The following is a 19,017-nucleotide window of genomic DNA, read 5'->3' as shown; positions in this document are numbered from 1 at the left end:
TCAGCAAAGTAGTATATGAGACAGCGAGCAACACCCTCTGTAAACCAGAGCGAAAACACCAGGACTGGTTTGACCCAGAAGACTCCGAGCTTCTGATACTCATGAAGAAAAGGGATGAAACACACCAACGTATTTTACAGACTAGAAGCACCAGGTCCACCACCACCGCGTACAAGGAAGCCTGTAGACACTTGCAGAGGTACACACGGAAAATGAAAACCAACTGGTGGGAGAAAAAGGCAGAGGACCTGCAGCGCTCCGCAGACAATAATGACATGAAGTCCTTCTACACTGGACTGAAGGAAGTCTGGGGCCCACAGACAAGGAGTACAGTTCATCTCAAGTCCCTGGACGGTAACACAACCTTTTCAGACAACAAAAGAGTGCTTGAACGATGGTTGCAGCATTTTGAGACACTACTCAACCAGCCAGGAAATATCGAGCCTGCAGCACGTGATAGGATCAACCAGCGACCTGTAGTTACTGCACTCAATGATATTCCAACACGAAAAGAGCTAAACCTGGCAATTGCTTCCTTGGGATGGTGATGGCAAGGCCCCCGGAGTGGATGGGATACCAAGCGAGATATGGAAGCATGGAGGAGCCACACTAACCAACAGTTTACTAATGCTGATACAACAAGCATGGGCAGAAGGCTCCGTACCTCAGGAATGGAAGGATGCTAATATTGTCAACATCTTCAAAAAAGGAGATAGAACTCAATGTGGAAACTACAGAGGAATATCGTTATTGTCAATAGCAGGGAAAGTTTTTGCAAGGATCCTCTTCAATAGATTGAATACCCACATAACACCAGATACACTGCCGGAGACGCAATGCGGATTCAGAAACAACCGGAGCACTGTAGACATGATCTTCTGCCTCAGACAACTACAGGAGAAGTGCATCGAGCAAAACCGATCTCTTTATGTGGTTTTTGTCGATTTCACTAAAGCCTTTGATACTGTTGGTAGAACAGGTCTTTGGCAACTTCTCCGAAAGTATGGATGTCTCGAGAAGTTCACCGGAATGATAGAGTCCCTACATACGGGTATGATGGCTAAAGTCAAGGAAGCAGGCAAAACATCCGATAGCTTCCCCGTAAGTAACGGTGTAAAACAAGGATGTGTGTTGGCCCCTACGCTGTTCTCCATCTTCCTCTCGGCGATGCTGGAGGAGGCCTTTGCGGACTTTGAGGAGGGCGTATACATACAATCACGTCAAGACGCTGACCTATTTAATGTCGCACACTTCGAAGCTAAGACGAAGTCTACACAGATTCTCGTGAGGGAACTCCTCTTTGCAGATGACAGTGCTCTTGTTGCTCATACGCCAGAGCAGATGCAACATGTTATAGATTTATTTTCATCAGCATCAAAGAAGTTTGGTCTACAAATAAACATCAAAAAGACTGAAGTACTATTCCAACCAGGTACAGACCACCGACAGGAGGAGCAGATCCTAGTGGATGGAACAGCCCTAAACCAGGTAGATGACTTCACTTACCTCGGCAGCACTATATGCAAAGACGGACGCATCGACTCTGAGCTGGTGAAAAGAATGTCAAAGGCCAGCAGTGCCTTTGGAAGACTGCGAACCAGGCTATGGAACAATCATCATGTCTCAACAAGAGTGAAGTGCAAAATCTACAGGGCTATAGTCCTATCCACTCTCTTATACGGTGCGGAAAGCTGGACTCTCTACAAAGTCAAGTAAAGAAACTTCACGCGTTCATGATGAGACACCTCCGAGCAATCATGAGAATCAGTTGGAAGGACAAGGTGACCAACAAAGAGGTACTAGAGCGAGCAAACTTTCCTTCTATGGAGGACCTGCTCATCAGGAACAACCTACGATGGACAGGCCATGTCATCAGGATGCCCTCTGAGAGGTTACCAAAGCAAGTACTATTCTCGCAACTACCCGCTGGCGAAAGAGGGATTGGTCGTCCACAGCTTCGGTACAAGGACACGATCAAGCGGAACCTTAAGCGGAGGCAAATTGAACTCAAGACTTGGACAACTGCTGCAGGCCAGCGAGCTGTATGGAGAACAGCTGTAAAGTGAAAATGAAGGCGGTCATTGTCGCTTCGCGACAGACAGCTACTACTACTAGCTCCAGCTATACTCTGATACCAATTCGGGACTTCTAACTTAAAACAATTTGAAACATTTTAACAATTAGTTTCCTTTCCTTCAACTTTAATATACACACAGAACATATAGTAGGGATTCTAACAGGTACAGCTATGACGGGGTACAAGCTTATCTCAAATAAACTTGTACATGTAAACCTACCATGTAATTTCATTAGGTAGGCCATCGATTCTCCTGCTCCTACTGAAAAGGTCTGAGAGAGGTCGACTGATGCAGATAAACCTCTGTTTGCCCCGACATCGTGTCCTTGACCTGTCCCTGCATGACAAAATTGAATTCTTTAACATTTTGTGGCTACCTAAAGGGCAATTCAATGTGGCAGTACAGGAATTACATGACAGTTACAATGACGATGATTACAGATAAATATGTAAAAAAAATGGAGATGCTAAAACTAAAATGCAAAATACAATAATAATGTGAAATTTTCATAGCGCATAATAAGTACAAATTAATTCTCTCTGTGCTTTACATTACAAAATAGATTATCATAAGCAATGTATTTCTAACTGTTAAAGTAGTCACCCGAAAAAAATTCACAACAACTGATAATAATCAACAAATTATATATGGATGGAAAGATTTAAAAAAACACGAATAATTTTGCTGAAAAGTCATATAGATATCATGGAAAGGCATAAAAGTGCAATTTTGTGGCTAGCTGTGTCTCAAAATCTGGATCTCAAAATTAACATTTTTGAGAGATGATTACTGTTATGATTAAACATATTTTGAAGAGGGACATTGTTATATTTGATCAGTAATGCTTCCCCTTCGCAATGACATGAATTTTGCATCCATTCAAAACACTTTTGATTCTTCAGGTGCTTACTTTAAGGGTAGAGAATTGCACGGAGTAGGAGCTGATGCTATGAATAGGGACTTTTAGATTTGCGTGGACTGATACGTGTGACGTCCATTCAAGACAGTGCAATCCCCATTGTCTTTGTGTGAATCTAAAAGTCCCTAACGATAGGTTTACAGCGTGGACACTGTGGAGTCAGAAAGATGCTGTGATGACAATCAAAGTAGAACTTTGCAGGAATTATGAATATGTCACGTTGTCCTATAAGTGAAATTTAAATGTTAGCCATGTCCTAGTATTCAAATTATGCAAGGAAACCTGTTTAATTTCTAGACTTCACTGTCAGACACTATTGAGTGACTGACTGACTTCTTTTTTTCTCTCTTTTTTCTTCAGTAATAACATACATAAAATGGGCTGTAAAGGGTACATGAGCATTTGTACCCATCAATAAGCCACCTCTTGTAATGGCCCAAATTAAGCTGATTGAATCTTTACGCAGCACAAAATGTATGACCAAGGGTCTGAAAATCAGACTATTTTGTACGCATAATTTTCTAAATGCGTTGCTAAAACTCTTAATTTTCTATATAATTGCGCATGAAGGCAATTACCAGTTTTGATCTTTTCAGGGGAATTTTTAATTGGTATTTATTATCTATTGTTTACCATAGGATTCACACTGATATATATTTTCAGCTTGCATAAGTGGGTGAGAGCTGAGGTTGCTATTGGGCTTTGGGTGAGCTTATGGTTCGAGTTATATGTAGCACAATGTTAGGTCCAGTGTTGAAGTTAGGGAAAGTAAACTGTATTGTAAAAGATCGAGGATACACAACACTAGTCCATGTCTGATGAAGGATTATACTTACACATGCTCCGGCGACTATTGCTCTGTGGTCAATATCCTACACTCACCAATTCCTTAATTAAACATAATAAAACTTGATACACAAACCTCTCATTACAACCCTAATCCTATATCTTTGACAAAATAAACCCGAGTGCAATTGTCACTGGAGCAAATGTTGGAGCACCCTGGCAGAATTCTTCCCCCCCCCCCCCCCCCATGGGTGAAAAGAACCATTTCACAAATATAGATTACCTCCGGCTGCGGTACCCGCTGATAGAATGAGGAAGTAGCTGATATTATTGATATCAAAGAACTCATCATCTCCATCATCCAATGACATATTACGGTTGAACTGACAACGGATCATGCCTTCCATCACGCTGACCTCTTGACCAGACACTCCTTTCTGTAGATAATAGCAAAATACTTAGTTAGCCTGTGGAAAAATAATTCAACAATTTGAATTAAAGTAAGAAGTGGTCCACTAATTCCCCCCCCCCCCCACCCACTCCGACTGTCTTCAATAAAAAAAGTCTGTGTTCAATTGATTTAGGAGTATGATTAGTAATTCCTAGTATATACCTCACTTTAGAAATCCAGCCATCTGATTGGTCGAAATTGGAGTCATGATTTTAGCCATTCCCGTAAATGATGGCCAGATGGCCATCGTACAAGTTTTAGGTCAACTACATATCGGGTGATTTATAAAAAATACAAATACAACCACCTCCAAAGCATCCGGGATATACGAGAGATTTACCAGAAAAATAACGATGTTTTAATGACGTCACATAATGGACCAATACTGCCCAAGCAGACGACATCCCATAAAGAATGAACATAATTGCAAAGCTATTATTTCTCAAATTATAATGAGTTTAGTGTACATAAATGTGATGGCATTTCAAACCATTCAAAAGGGGATATGAAACCGATTCTGATAACTAAAATCTTTTGTTTGTAAATACACAGGATAGGGGTTAATTAAAGGGATCGTTTAACAATGTTAAATCTGAGATACACGGCCCTATGTGTTATCAGTGTCTGTGATATGGTGAAATATTGAAGCCATACAAAAAATTGCGCTTCAAAATGATCAAGAAGTGCCTCAAAAAAGTAAAAATCTTTGAGTGACCGGTTTTACCATACTCGTTTTCCCCAATAGACTGTAGTGCTATGAAAACCTTTTGGCAAACGGTTTTCAAAATTTGTAATTCCAATCATAAATATCTTGATAACCATACAGGCGATCGGCTTGTAAAATTCATGGGGTTCCTGACTGACCTTAAGGTTTATAATTATCATTGCAGCATGAGCTAAATCCAGAATTTTGTTTCAGAATCTGAGACAAAGCTACCGGATCCCTTTAACAATCAAAGAAACCAGAAGTGAAGTAAGAGAAAGAACTCAAGAAGATGAAAAAACAGATACTGAAATGGTGTGAGAAGTCATGGGACATCGTCTGCTTCTGCAAACCATGTCCATCCTGCGATCTCACACATCTCAGCAGCGTTCAGGTGCTATGCCGGGGCTGTATTTAAGCATTTTGCAATTTATAATAATCACTACTTCGAATGTTTCCAAGCATTGAATTTTGATAACCTTGTCGAATCAAAGTTTCAACTTTGCAATAATGAACATAAAGTTAGTTTTTAAAATCAATGACATATAGTACATATAGTACAGGAATCCTAACAATTTCGCTTTTCTCTCGTTAGTTAGTTTCTAAAATCAATAAATATCTACTTTAATGACATATAGTACAGAAATCCTAACAATTTCACTTTTCTCTCGTAATATCCCAGTCACGGCAACGATTTTGATACTATCCTAACACAAGACAGAGCAAAGAAGTGTCATTACCCCCCCGAACGATCAAGAGTTGGTCAGTTTGAGTCTGTTTGGAGTTGGTCTGATGGTACGACCTAGAATTCAAAGTTTCTTTATTCTGCATTTACATACTGTACATGTATATGACATGTAGTATCTCATGTGTGTGGCCTGTTGAATGTAGAATCATTGCATATGTACGTTTTTGTGTTTCTTTATAATAATAATAATAATAATATTAGATTCTTATATAGCGCACGTATCAACGTTGCAAGGTCCTCAAGGCGCTCCAACATTACCCAGCTATGCTATACTGCAGATTTCGACGCTCACAGCATTTAAAGGAAATCCTTCCTGCCGCTACCCATTTAACACGTGGGTGGAGAGTGGCAAATGTAGATCAATGTCTTGCCAAAGGACATTAGTGCCGCGGCGGGACTCGAACCGCGGACCTTGTGATCGACAGTCCAGCGACGTATCCACTCATCCACGACACCTCTACTATAAGATTTTGATTAAAATTTTTCTCCTGTTTGAAACAGCTATATTTAGTGTCCCGTCTCTTTGTCTTGAGTCTCATCATAACATTTATAACTACACTATCATGTATGTGAGGGTACACAGGTACTTACTAGTGGTCTTGCTGTGGTAGTCCTACCAGTCTCTGGATTCCTAGATCTCCCCATAACCAATCCAGTGTCATCACTGATGCATGAATACACATCAGCATTGGCCTATAGATGTTAATCACACAAAAAGAATATAAAGCTACTTAGCATACAGTTCATAAAACACACATTCTGAATGGTACATCGTTTTAATTTCATTGTTTTAGTTTCATTGTTCTTAGCTTTCTGCCACAGTTAAGCTTTCCAAAAATCGATAACAAGAGGAAAAAAAATAAAGAATACAAGATTACTGGTACAGTCCAGTCTGAAATGAGACTTTTTTTTAAAGCAGAAAAATGAAAGAACAGATCCATGAAGTTGTAAAAATGTGGCTCACAATCTTTGAGCGAATGAGAAAAAAATTGGAAGAAAATGAATAGATAAAGGGGGAATAAGAGGGAAGAGGGGAAAGAGAATGTAAACAGGTGAAACAATGACGTTTGATGTACAGTGCACCTTGCTCTCTGTCAGCCAGACACCCACCATGTCAATTTGCATAATTTATTCTCCACTAAGACTGGTAATCATAATGATAATAATCTGGATTCATATAGCGCTTAATACGAAATACCATCTCTAAACCATATGGTCACTGTGAGGGCATATGGCATTACTGACACAAAGGCTTTCATTATCCTTCCCGGTCCCTATTTCTCTCCTGGGTATGGAGTGGTAAATGTAGATTAATGCCTTGTCAAAAGACATACAGTGTACGTGCTATGTCGAGGATCAATCCCATGACCTTTGCATCTTAAGTCAAGTGCTTAAACCACTCCACTACGACACCTCCTCTTGACGCCAATCTTACCATATTTCCAGTGGGTGTTATTCCTACTGATACATGGGCTTGGTCTGCCACCTTGGTTCCCCACAGCGTGAATTTGACCACACCCTCGTGTGGGTTGGGCTCCCATGCGACGTTCACTTTACACGTTGCAAGATTATCTCGACAGTCAAAACACCCCCTGGTTTCACCGCACCCGTCATCACTGTAGGGGTCCTACACATAATGACAAAGAAATTTACTTAAATTTGTATCTAAGGTAAATCTCTGTGTATAAGACACACTTTTTTCCCGCAAAAAAAAATTGAGGGTGCGTCTTATACACAGGTACACAAACAAACAAAAACAAAACAAAAAATTCAAAGTGTTGATTTATGCCCCTCCACCTGCACTGTGCCTGGCAATCTCTCCCAGCTCAGTCATACAAGGCGTGATGACTCACCACTCAGAAACTAGAACAACACTATCTGTATGGCCGGATTTCTGTTTGGACTTTGAGGAAACTTTGTCTGTCATCTTCTGTTTTAAAAACGACATTGTTACTATGTCATGTATTTGTGACAAGTTCACAAGCACAAATCAGCGCCTTCAACTGCACCTCGCAGTAAAAGAAAGGTCCTTCCCCGCGTGCAGTTTTGAAAACGAACCTGGATTGCTGCCTACGGAGTCTGCAAAAAAAAAAAAAATCTTATTATTTTCGGCCCCAAAATAGGGGTGCATCTTATACACAGGTGCATCTTATACATGGAGATTTACGGTACTTTCATTGTTTGTATCTTTGTGTCATTATCTATGTATAAGGTATAAGAATTTTATTCACAAGTCACGCATTGCTATTTATAATAGGTGATATGCTACATACATGTACATGTAGTAGCATATCACCTATTGTGTTTGTATGAATCTTATTTATTATTTATTTCTTTCTTTCTCCAACTGAATTTTGCCATCAATTATCTCAAAAAATTGTATCAGTATCATCTTCAGATATTTACAGTATCTTTGGCATCATCAGGAATCGTGCACCTCCTCTTTTTACTGTGATCAGTCAACCATGACGTCATCCAGGCGCCATTTTGTGTTTTTTTTAACGTTATCATTCATATCTTCATAACCATTCATCATTAATTGCCCAAATTCAATACACAATAACTTCAGGCTATTGGTCAATACATTGACAATCCATGTCTGTGTGCTTGTCACGACGCGCACGTGTGTGCGCGTCAAAATTAAAAAATGCTGAAAATCACTCATGAACAATTTTGAGTACGAACCAGGTCATTTAGAGCATTTCAAAAAATTTCTTCCATACGTGTCCGCGCGTAGTTGTGCGTGCTCAGAGCGCGCGAAAAAGTTAAAAAATTTATTGCAGTCTAATGCAATACAGCATTCACTAAAGGTGTGCCTGACTTGGGTTTGCATCCTCAAATGAACACCCAATTTAAACAAAAATTGTAATCCTATTTAAATTTAGGCTATATACTGACCAACAGAACTGCATCAATACCACAAATTTGACTTGACACTGCCTCCCCATATTGCCAACAATTTCATATATTTACTTTTCCCTCTTTTACATTCTTGGGCTCAAATATATTTCATAATTGTTTTCATTCAAAAGCTTCTGATATGAGAACAGACAATTTTTTTTTAAATGTCTCCCCGTAAATCTCCTCTAAATATAGTCTATCATTCCAAATGTAAGATCTACATGTTTCCCTTCAAAACCAGCAGGAGATTCAAATCAAGTTGATTCAAAGATTCTTTTTATTATTATCATCTACATAAAAATTGCAAATATATATGCAATATTTGAAAATTCCTCCTTGAAAACTTCTTTCCACCTAAACAAGCAAAATAGTCTCTAATTTAGACCTACCCATTTAAAAGTAGCAAGAGTTTTTCCATCCCCTCAAGATTCATGCATGCCGACTTAAAAATGTAATTGTCTGGTATTATCCATGTAAACAAAGTATGAAGCACCTCTGTAATCTCCAACATTGTGGGAACAATCAATTTCTTTTTTAAAAGAGCTTCCTGTAATCTTTCCTTTAAAATAAAATCTAGCTTATCATTCAGACGTTCCTTTTCAAAATTAGCATGAGTTTTTTTATTCGAATAATATTCAAATCCATTTGTTGGTCTTACAAAGATTAGAAAACTTTCTTACTTACAGAGATATTTTTTTTCTCATTTTTTTCCCATTAAAAAATAGAATTATACGCATATAACATTTCTTTGATCTCTAACGCTATACAATTTTAAAAATCTCCCATCAGACTTCCTTTAATCAGCATTATAAATAGTAAAATAGTCTATGATCTAGACTTACCCCTTGAAATTCATCATGGGTGTCATCACCATGTCCTGTTACAAGATAGGTTGAAGACAGAAGAAGGACAGCTGGTACCATCCAAATATTCATCATGGCTGTTCCTTTGATTCCTGCATGAAAAAATGAAATAAAAATAAAATAATGATATACATGTACTGTAAATAGAGAATTGAGTAGCAAATATGCTATATATGAAGAATTGAGTTGAATTGAATTGGTTAAACAAAATCAAAGATCATGTCACAGCAGAATTATAGAGAGAAGTATAAAGAAGTGTACAATGACAAATATACATTATGTGATCACAAAACAAGAAAATACAAAAGAAGTTTTAAGGAAGTTACAAAACCAATGTGTGTCAGATATAATACAGGAAAAGGAAATTCATCTATCAACTCATTTCAATGCCATCCTATAATGTGTGAATAAACAGAATTTCTGTTTAATTCAGATCACAGCCCCATTTGGTAAACAAAATCATAATATAGCATTTTTACTTTATTGAATTTTTCGGCATTTAAACATCAAGTACTAATATCGTGCATTTAATAATAATTCAATGCTGCTCATAGACATGTATATATCAATCTAACCTCCTGTGCTGTTAGGGAAGACAGTATTTTGTAGAAAGGTTTCTAACCTTTACAAAACCAACAAATGAAAGAAATAAAAAGGGGGAAATTCATGACTTCATTATATCTTTATCATGCATACTGTAGATAGTACATCAGAGCCATCACCTTCAAATAGACCAGTTTGTAGATCAGATTGAACATAATGTATGACCCCAAATACATGTATCCACAGATCTTTTAAACATAGAAAAGTCACGCTTTACGCATTTTGAATACCGGTATACATTTTAAAGCGATGGAGGTGCTTCATGAATACCTTTTGTTTGCCCTGCTTCTTTAAGGTCTCCTCTGTCTTTTATGTACAGAACATGATCTTACATACCGGTAAGTAATTTTTTATAGAATTTCTTTAGTTATTGACAAGACTTGTATGTTGAATATTACTATTGCACTTCAAATTATGTTTGTTATATTGATAATCTGCTGTTCCTGTTACTTGTTTTGAAATCCAATGTACAAATGTTTGTGAAAGAAGAAATAAAATGTACTATGAACTATGAAAAGAATACTGCCACATGTGTATCATAGAATGTACCATAGGTGCATAAATTAATAATAACTAGAAATATCGCAATTTGAATTGCCGCGCAATGCGAATGTATCCCCCGGCAGTGGCAGCAATTAAAGATTCCCTCTTCCCCTCCCTGAAACAAATGGATGACGTAGAGATCGCCACTAGTGGCTCAGACTATTGTCAAGACTAGGAGCAGCATCACCGAAACAATATATGTGTAGATTAGAGTAAAATGCATCTCTGTAGAAAATTTGAAAGAAATCTGTCAAGAAATGTGGCAGTTAGAGCGCACAAACGACAGCCACCAAAATATGACCTTTGACCCTATAACAGACGGAACACAGGTGGCAGCATTACCAAACACTAAAGATGTGTAGATTGTACTAAGACACACCTCCATACAACATTTGAGAGAAATCTGTCAAGAAATGTGGCAGTTAGAGGAAATAAAAGACATATATGACCTTTGACCATATAAAAGACGGAACAATGAGGGCAGCATCGCTCAAAATAACGATCATTCTTGAGTTTAACTCCCTGTAAATATATAAGAATATTGATGAATTTGGTATCAGTTTGTAGAAAAAATAGTGTTCTATGAGAAAATTATGATTATTTTGTTTGGTCCTTTTGGTCTTTTTTCCTTTCCTTTTTTTTCCCTTTTTTTTCTTCATCTTTCTTCTAGATTTTTTCCCTCTACGAAATGTCAAAGTTTGGGGTGCGGCCTATGCGACGCTGCAACCTTATCGCCGGCAAATACGGTAGCTGATTTTGGTTTACGTGGTATTGCATTTAATTGGCTTAAGGATTATTTATCTGACTGTTTTCAATATACTGTTCATAATAATATTATTTCTCATTATGAGAGGGTCCGGTGTGGAGTCCCCCAGGGCTCAACACTGGGCCCGCTCCTTACCTGTATTTTGATTTATATAAATGATTTATGTAATGTTTCCTCATTTTCCATTTTGTCCTCTTCGCAGAAGACACTAATTTAGTTGCGTCATATAATGATTTTGATATTCTTGTAAATAAGACAAATGAGGAATTAATTTAAGATTATAAATTGGTTTCATGCTAATGAATTGGTGATAAATTATGATAAAACTAATGTTATGTATTTTTGTAAAGAACATTGTATATAAAACATGATATTTCTGATGTAAGATTATTTATGAATCAAATCCCTTTAAGTTGTTCCCAAACGATCAAATTTCTTGGAGTAACCTTAGACGACGAACTATCTCTCAATAGCCATCGTTCCACTATAACAAGCAAGATCTAAAAAACTAAACAGTAAAAATATAATTTATGATTGACAATGATTTGATACAAAGACCCTTATTCATTTGTTGATTTTGTAACTATACCCATAAGCACATGGAGGTTATCAGACTTGGCAATTATTACTGTATAAAAGACTAAACTAATTTATATTCCAGAGGACAAACAGATATAAGGAAATTACCATGACGACAGCTCTAGTAAATGGATATTACGGAGGAACTGCATCATGGCCATCACCATGGCGATTTGTACATGCAGGCTATACAATAAAAGCCGGTTGATGCCAATCTGGAAAGCTATTGAAGATGAATGCAAACAACTAATGCAAAAGTCACATATTCACAATTATTAACTAGAACTGCAACCGTGTTTAATGATATGCATACAATGATGTCAATACCAGTAGCAATTTGTAAGCAGTCAATAGCATCTAGGAGGTAGATAGAAAAAATAAACAGCTAAAAATGGAGTGGAAACAGACAAAATGGTGCTTGGGTAGTCATGGGTGATTTCGGAAACAAAGGGATCAGTGACTACAAGTGGATATTTAAAGGGCAATCCAACCCTTGTAATAAATATATTTGTATGAAAGCAGAAAAATAACAGAAACAGAATGGAAAAAGTGTGGCAATAGTTAGGAAGTTGTGAATGTTTGAAATATGAGATCACTATAAAGTCTAGGATAATCTCGAATTGGGAGTTCGGTCAATGGATTGTGACAATAGGGCATGGATAACTTTCCCATTTGCTGTGTACAAAAGTATCATTAATATCTGTTTTTCTCTTAAGTTCATTCACCCTTGGGGCACTACTCAAAATATATTAAAGATAACATATTATTATAAGTCCTCTTATAAGAAAACACCCTCCTGAGCAATGATTTTTTAAATATTTTAGTCATTTTATACGTTGGAACACATGGGAAAGTAGTTTGGCACTACATCACATTGACATTACCTCTTCAACTAATTTGAAGTGCCCAGGCACCCATTACAACTTTCAAAAAATTCATAACTTTTTTATATTTAGTCAGATTTAATTGAAACTTTCATCAGTTTGCTTCTCTGATTTTCTGCTTTCTTTTAGAGTAGTTGTCTGTTTGGGTTGGATTTCCCTGTAAAGAGTATGTCTACAAAGTTTGAAAGAAATCGGGACAGAGAAAGGGACCTAGAAAGTAATCACAAGCACTTCGTGTAAAAAAAGGATTTGGCTGGACGAAGAGCATGCCAAGACGAGCGCCTTACCCGAATCTCCTTCATACAAACGCCAGTTTGCCAAGTAATACAATCCCTGACATTAGACCTAAGAAAGCGACTGGAAAGTTGTGAAGTTTGGTTTCTGAGAAGGATGCTAAGAATTTGATGGACAGAAACATTTTTTTATAATGAGGTATATGCCATGGATATGGCAGGAACAAGACAAAAGATTCTGAATAATATAAGAGGTCGACGGCTGAGCTTCTTGGGTCATGTTATATAAAAGAATGGTTTGGAAAATCTTGCACTTACTGGAAGAATAAAAGGGGAGGAGGGGTAGGGGTAGGAGGATTCTGTGGATGAGTAGCTTAAGGAGTGGGATTTCTGAAAGTGGAATTGATCTCGGGGAGAATGACTTACTTCAAAGAATATGGGACAGAGAGTTGTCTCAAGACATATCCTAACGTATGGTATCTATATCCAAAAGCGGGTACATGTACATGTTTACCTTGTCATTAGGGAGATGATCGCACAAATAAAGCCATTTTCAGAATTTTAGAGGGCGCTATCTATATCATGCGTGACCATTCAATTTATAAAGAATTTTAGCAATTTTTATAAGGAGTCAATCTCAGATTTGAATTTCAAGTATGAAGATGGCATTTCCTGCAGATGAAAGAGCAACTCTTGGACTATCTACAGGAATTTGTTAGAATTCCGTTGCATCTACGATATAGGAGATACAAATGAAGAAAGAAAGGCCATAAAACAGACCAGAAACAGACAGAATGGCACTTGGACATTCACGCTTGAGTGATTTGGGAAAAACCAAGGAATCAGTGACCACGTTTGGATGCTAAAGAATATGCCCATAACGTTTGGAAGGAATCGGGGTAGAGGAAGGGACCTAGATAGGGTAGACAAGCACTTTGTGATAAACTTCTGGGATTTGGAGGGAAGATCAAGAAGAAGAATTTAGAGAGCGAATGAGCACATTGCAACATGCAAGGTAACCTCCGGATTGTGTCTCGCTCGGCTGTTAACCAAATAATATGAATGATCCTCAACTGCATGTTGCATTTGAAATACAAGGAAAAAAAAAGAAGAAAAGTTTGGTTGCATTGGAAGAATGTATGCAAAGTGGCCATGAGCCATGGGGAGCCATGGGGAGTCATGGGGTGCACCTGTTCATCTGATGGAGCCCTTAAGCTTATGCTGGTGTATATGTGGCCTAGGCATAATCATCTATTAAACGATGGAATGACAAGGATACAGTGTGAAGGTATAATCTCGAAAGCAAGGTTTCTTATAACAGCTTTGCATCCACATTTTTGGCTAATCGGGTATAATATGTTGACGATAGTACAGACCTCTTATAAATTAGAAGGGTCGCCATATATTACTTCAGTGTCAAGGATATGGTGTAAGAGTATCATCTTGCTTGCGAGAATTCTTAAATAATGTACATGATAATATGATAATGTACCATCAATCTCCATTCAAAATGTGTCATTGACCACAAAAGGAGAGGTATCACAACGTTTTGATTACAGAGAGAGAGAGAGGAAATGAAACTCACAATAATTTTCACCTGATATCTTGGACTATATGTGGCAATTATATGATGTAGTAGTTGGTTCGTTCACTAGCAATACATATCAGACTCTTGCTTGAGCTTTATATAAGATATTCATCCCATCTAAACTCAGCTGTATGTTTGTCAATTTTGTCAACTTGGGAATACATAAAACTCATATTTGAAACCAAAACAGTCCTTTTGAAATTGCATCTAAATTACACAATGACCTCTAACTGCATGTACATATGTACATATGTACATTTGGACCACACTCCCTCGGTGACCCACAACTGTTTCATTTCCTAATCAAGGTTGAACAAATTAATAGTAGTTCTTTTCATACCTGATTGTAAATTGTATATGTGTGCATGCATGTCTAGGGGTATTAACCTCTATAATTATGATTAATTTTTTGTTTAATACCAAGTTACCAACATAGAACACAAATTGTGCACTATATCTTGAAATGAGAAAATTGCTCACCTTCAAAACTATACGTCACAATATTGTGAGACTATATCATTTTCACAATGAGCCCAAAGTATCCCAAACCCTTAATTCTAATCTATCAAAACAGTAACTGCAGTTTAAAGGTAATACAAAGTTTTGGGAAATTTTGAAAATTGGGTGGATAGTGAATCTTTACAATTTTGATATATTTGGATGGCCCTGTGGATGTACTATAAGCACTAAAAAAATTAACCCTAAATCATTTCTGTTTTCGAGAAAAATTGAAAATAAAAATTTACCGGTGCTCCCGGAAAATTTTGGTGAATTTCAAATAGCACCTACGGCCATACAATGGTAGCTGCGACCATGAAAATCTCAGAATATGTATATAATTTCCAAACGGAAATAGCTAATCGGTCGATTTTAGTCAAGAAACATTGTTTCATAGCTAAATTGATATCTTGACCTTGAAAGGGAGCTATACAACATAAAGAGTTTATTATTTATAATTTTATAACTTTAGACTCGATTTTAAGCGGGACAGCGATCAATGAATATTGTAGGAACGCATATGCTTCCAATATGTTAATTTGAACCAAATTCATGACCCCATACCAAAACTTTGTAATACCTTTAATACACTATGCTGAAATGCTGACTCATGCAGGTCAAATCTCTAGGATTTTGTGCCTTCTTTCCCCCAGATTGTTGACACCTTTAACATAGAGAGACAGAGCACTAAAATCTATCTTTCTCATAAATATAGTTAAGGTAAAATAGAAATATTTGCGGTAAATTCATTTTCACAGATTTCGTGCTAAGATCTGCAAGCACAAATTTTAGAACTCGAGAAAATATAAGCATTGAAATATCAAATCAAATCAAATCATGCGCTTTGCGTGCACCAATAGGAATGAACACGATGGAGTGAAGTGTGAATATGTTTAGACTGCTCAGCGAAAAAAATTAATCACACAAATCTAACAGCATTTACAGTACTGCAGAAACATCCATACAAAATCTAGTTCAACCGTTCTTATCAGTGTCTCAGAGTCTTCAAGTAAATGAATGCGGAAATGCTCATAGCAGGAGTCCAACACATGGACCCTGGTTGTTGCCAATCATCAAATGCTTGTCTAGCATAGGTATAGAATAATTGAAATGCCTCTAAATTATTTTTTAAATAGGGGCAAGAAGTGACGACAGGAACTTCACTGTGTGATGCTCTTTGACATCAACATCATAAAGTCTAGGGCCTTTGCTAGCAATGGAAATAATAATATCTATACAAGTACATGTATATCCTGTGCTAATTAGGTTGCAGAGATCAATTTTTAAGTGGTAAAATGGGAAATCAATCATATCAAAATATACAAACAATATAAAATTGAGATAATTACATCACAATTCACAAGCTTTGATGCTTATGACTGAGCTGCCAATATTCCCCCAAAATTAAGACCTTCAAATTTGTCCATGTCATTAACAAAAACTTTTATTCTTTTTACATTTTATGATTTTCCCTTTATCTATTTTTGATTCATTTCTCTAATTTTTTGTCTTTTAATAATAGAAAACAATTTTTATACCAAAACTATCCTTTGAGAAATTAAATATTTTTATGTTTGACCAATTACATTTAATCATAAATTTCTACATGTGTATGTCCATATTTTTTCATCTGACGTCTGGGTCAATATACTGTACATTTACCTACCTACATGTACACTCAAGCTTTTTGTATTTAAAGTGCATTCACCATAAAAGTATTTGGCTTGCATTGTTATACAAAGGTAACACCATTTACTTAGGTCTCTGGTAAATACAGATTTTTGAGAATGCAAGTCATCTGTGCAAATACGTGTGTATATATCACTGCCAGGCACAGAAGAACTTGAAACAACAATCAAACTGATGAATCGAGGTGGAGCTCTCTTTAGGGTGCGTTCAAGCAATTTTTGGAAGCTAGAATCCCAAATCAAAACACCATTACAAGACACTCTTTCTGAATTTGTTTATGGTCGACTGTCGGCTGTTGTTTTGCCCAACCCAAACCAGAAGCAGGCCACGATAATGACATCACAGAATCATGATTGAGATCTCTGTTGCGTTCAAGCGATCTTTAGTGACCATAATGTGATTCTGCAGAATCACTTTACAAAACGCTGTTTTGAAAAGACATTTATTGTTTGTTATGACCGATGAAAAATCTCCTGAAATTTCTTGAATGCAACCATGTTTTTAAACTAAACGTCTTTGAAAATGTGTTTCAAAGGTGAAAATGTGTTTCTAAGGTGAAAATGTGTTTCTAAAGTGAAAAAGTGTTGATTGAACGCTCCCTTACACACGACCTCAATATCTACAAACATTTCTCTCACAAGGTTACAATTCAGTTTACAGAAATTGTCCCTGCTTAGAATAAAAAGGAATTTAAGAACAAACATCCTTTGAACAACAATTGCCATGCCAATGTGAAACACAAACTACTTATCATATGGCTGTCAAAGAGTGCCACTGATAAAATTTGAACCAGCGCATTGATTGTAGAGGTGCTGTGGTCTAGTGGATAAATCTTTGACTGTGGATCACAGGGTCCGCGGTTCGATTCCCGCCAAGATTATGGGAATATATCCCTTCAGAGGATAGAGACCTCAGTTATCCTAATTCTAAATGCTCTAAGGAGTTATTTGCTCACTCTTCCTCCCATTGAAAACGCAATTTCACGATGAAAATGTTACATGCTTTCTTGCTTTCTCCCCTACATGTATTAAAGTTCCATGTCCTGTGACTTCTCCCTCTCTATCTCTCACTTTCTCTCTTCCCTCTACCTTTAATGTCCCTTCTCTTTCTACATGTATTCAAGTTCCATGTCCTGTGACTTCTCCCTCTCTATCTCTCACTTTCTCTCTTCCCTCTACCTTTAATGTCCCTTCTCTATGTGACTCTCGTCTTTTGTCACTCTACTTTGTCTTTCGATTTATAAAGCTTTAATAGTTTGCATTACAAAATTGAAATCATGTACAATTGTACCTTCTTTGTGGTGGTCTGAAGACTGTCTGATAATATTGATGATGTGATATTAATGATATATGTATTGTTATTATCGAGTATCAAGAGCGCTCTAAGCCAAGTGTACCACAGCATTTATGAAACATTTTAAGGATTCTCCTCTCATTCCTAAGCTCTTTCTGTGTTACCAATTACAAATAACAATAGTATGCCTTTATAAATTTATAGCGAAATACAAATAACGTCAATCAGTATCATCAAATTTTAAAAGAAACAGATAGAGAGAGAGAGAGAGAAGATATGGACAATAAAGACAAACAGGTACATGTACATGTATTTATTAACATATTTCATTGTTAATTAAAACAAAAACATTTGAGAGAGATGCCGCCAGAGAGCTCCATGATATTACTGCCTGGCACTGACGAAACTGTACAAATATTCTCAAGGGTGATTCATATTTTTTAATTTGTGTACATGTATGTACTCATACTTCTGTGTACATATTGGAGATGTGCTTACGGTTCTAAATCAAGACAGTCTTATTATTAAAGTACAAGTTCATCAAAAGTTTGACTTAAAAGAAATGTTATTCAAGACTGAAAAATGAAGTGTAGGGTGTGACTTGGTGGGGGGGGGGGGGGTCGCTGGGAACACGCATATGCGTACCCTACATTGTACATTATATCTATAATATATAATTTATCAAATATAGACCTACATGTATGTCAATTAGTAGGCGATTTCCTGGCAAAATTTGTACCATCACTTATTAGTCAGAACATATTCTTTCACATGATTGGTAATAAGAGCTTCCTTTTCATTTTTTAAGAGGGGGGGGGGGCGTTTCCAAAACTGGTCTATACCTTTAACCTTCGTTCCGACTTTTTTGTTGTTGGAAGTCTCAATTTATACA

At 36.9% G+C, this 19,017-nt stretch overlaps 1 protein-coding gene across 3 annotated transcripts in view; it reads right to left on the bottom strand.

Annotated features, from left to right (window-relative positions):
* Positions 1 to 19,017, bottom strand: part of LOC764902 (putative ferric-chelate reductase 1) — an 81,887-nt gene that overhangs the window by 42,215 nt on the left and 20,655 nt on the right. For all 3 annotated transcript variants that reach the window (XM_030996125.1, XM_003724772.3, XM_001201510.4), the window contains exons 2-6: positions 9,429 to 9,541; positions 7,121 to 7,312; positions 6,277 to 6,378; positions 4,067 to 4,220; positions 2,298 to 2,414 (exon numbers count right to left, since the gene is read on the bottom strand). In XM_030996125.1, the coding sequence (XP_030851985.1) occupies positions 2,298 to 2,414; positions 4,067 to 4,220; positions 6,277 to 6,378; positions 7,121 to 7,312; positions 9,429 to 9,524 (661 nt within the window). In that variant the 5' untranslated portion in view covers positions 9,525 to 9,541. The remainder of the gene's footprint in view (positions 1 to 2,297; positions 2,415 to 4,066; positions 4,221 to 6,276; positions 6,379 to 7,120; positions 7,313 to 9,428; positions 9,542 to 19,017) is intronic.

The sequence above is a fragment of the Strongylocentrotus purpuratus genome, unplaced genomic scaffold (genome assembly GCF_000002235.5).
Source record: "Strongylocentrotus purpuratus isolate Spur 01 unplaced genomic scaffold, Spur_5.0 spur5_scaffold_3, whole genome shotgun sequence".
Taxonomy (NCBI): domain Eukaryota; kingdom Metazoa; phylum Echinodermata; class Echinoidea; order Camarodonta; family Strongylocentrotidae; genus Strongylocentrotus; species Strongylocentrotus purpuratus.
The sequence above is the reverse complement of the archived record's forward strand: the minus strand, read 5'-3'. Positions and strand labels throughout refer to the sequence as shown.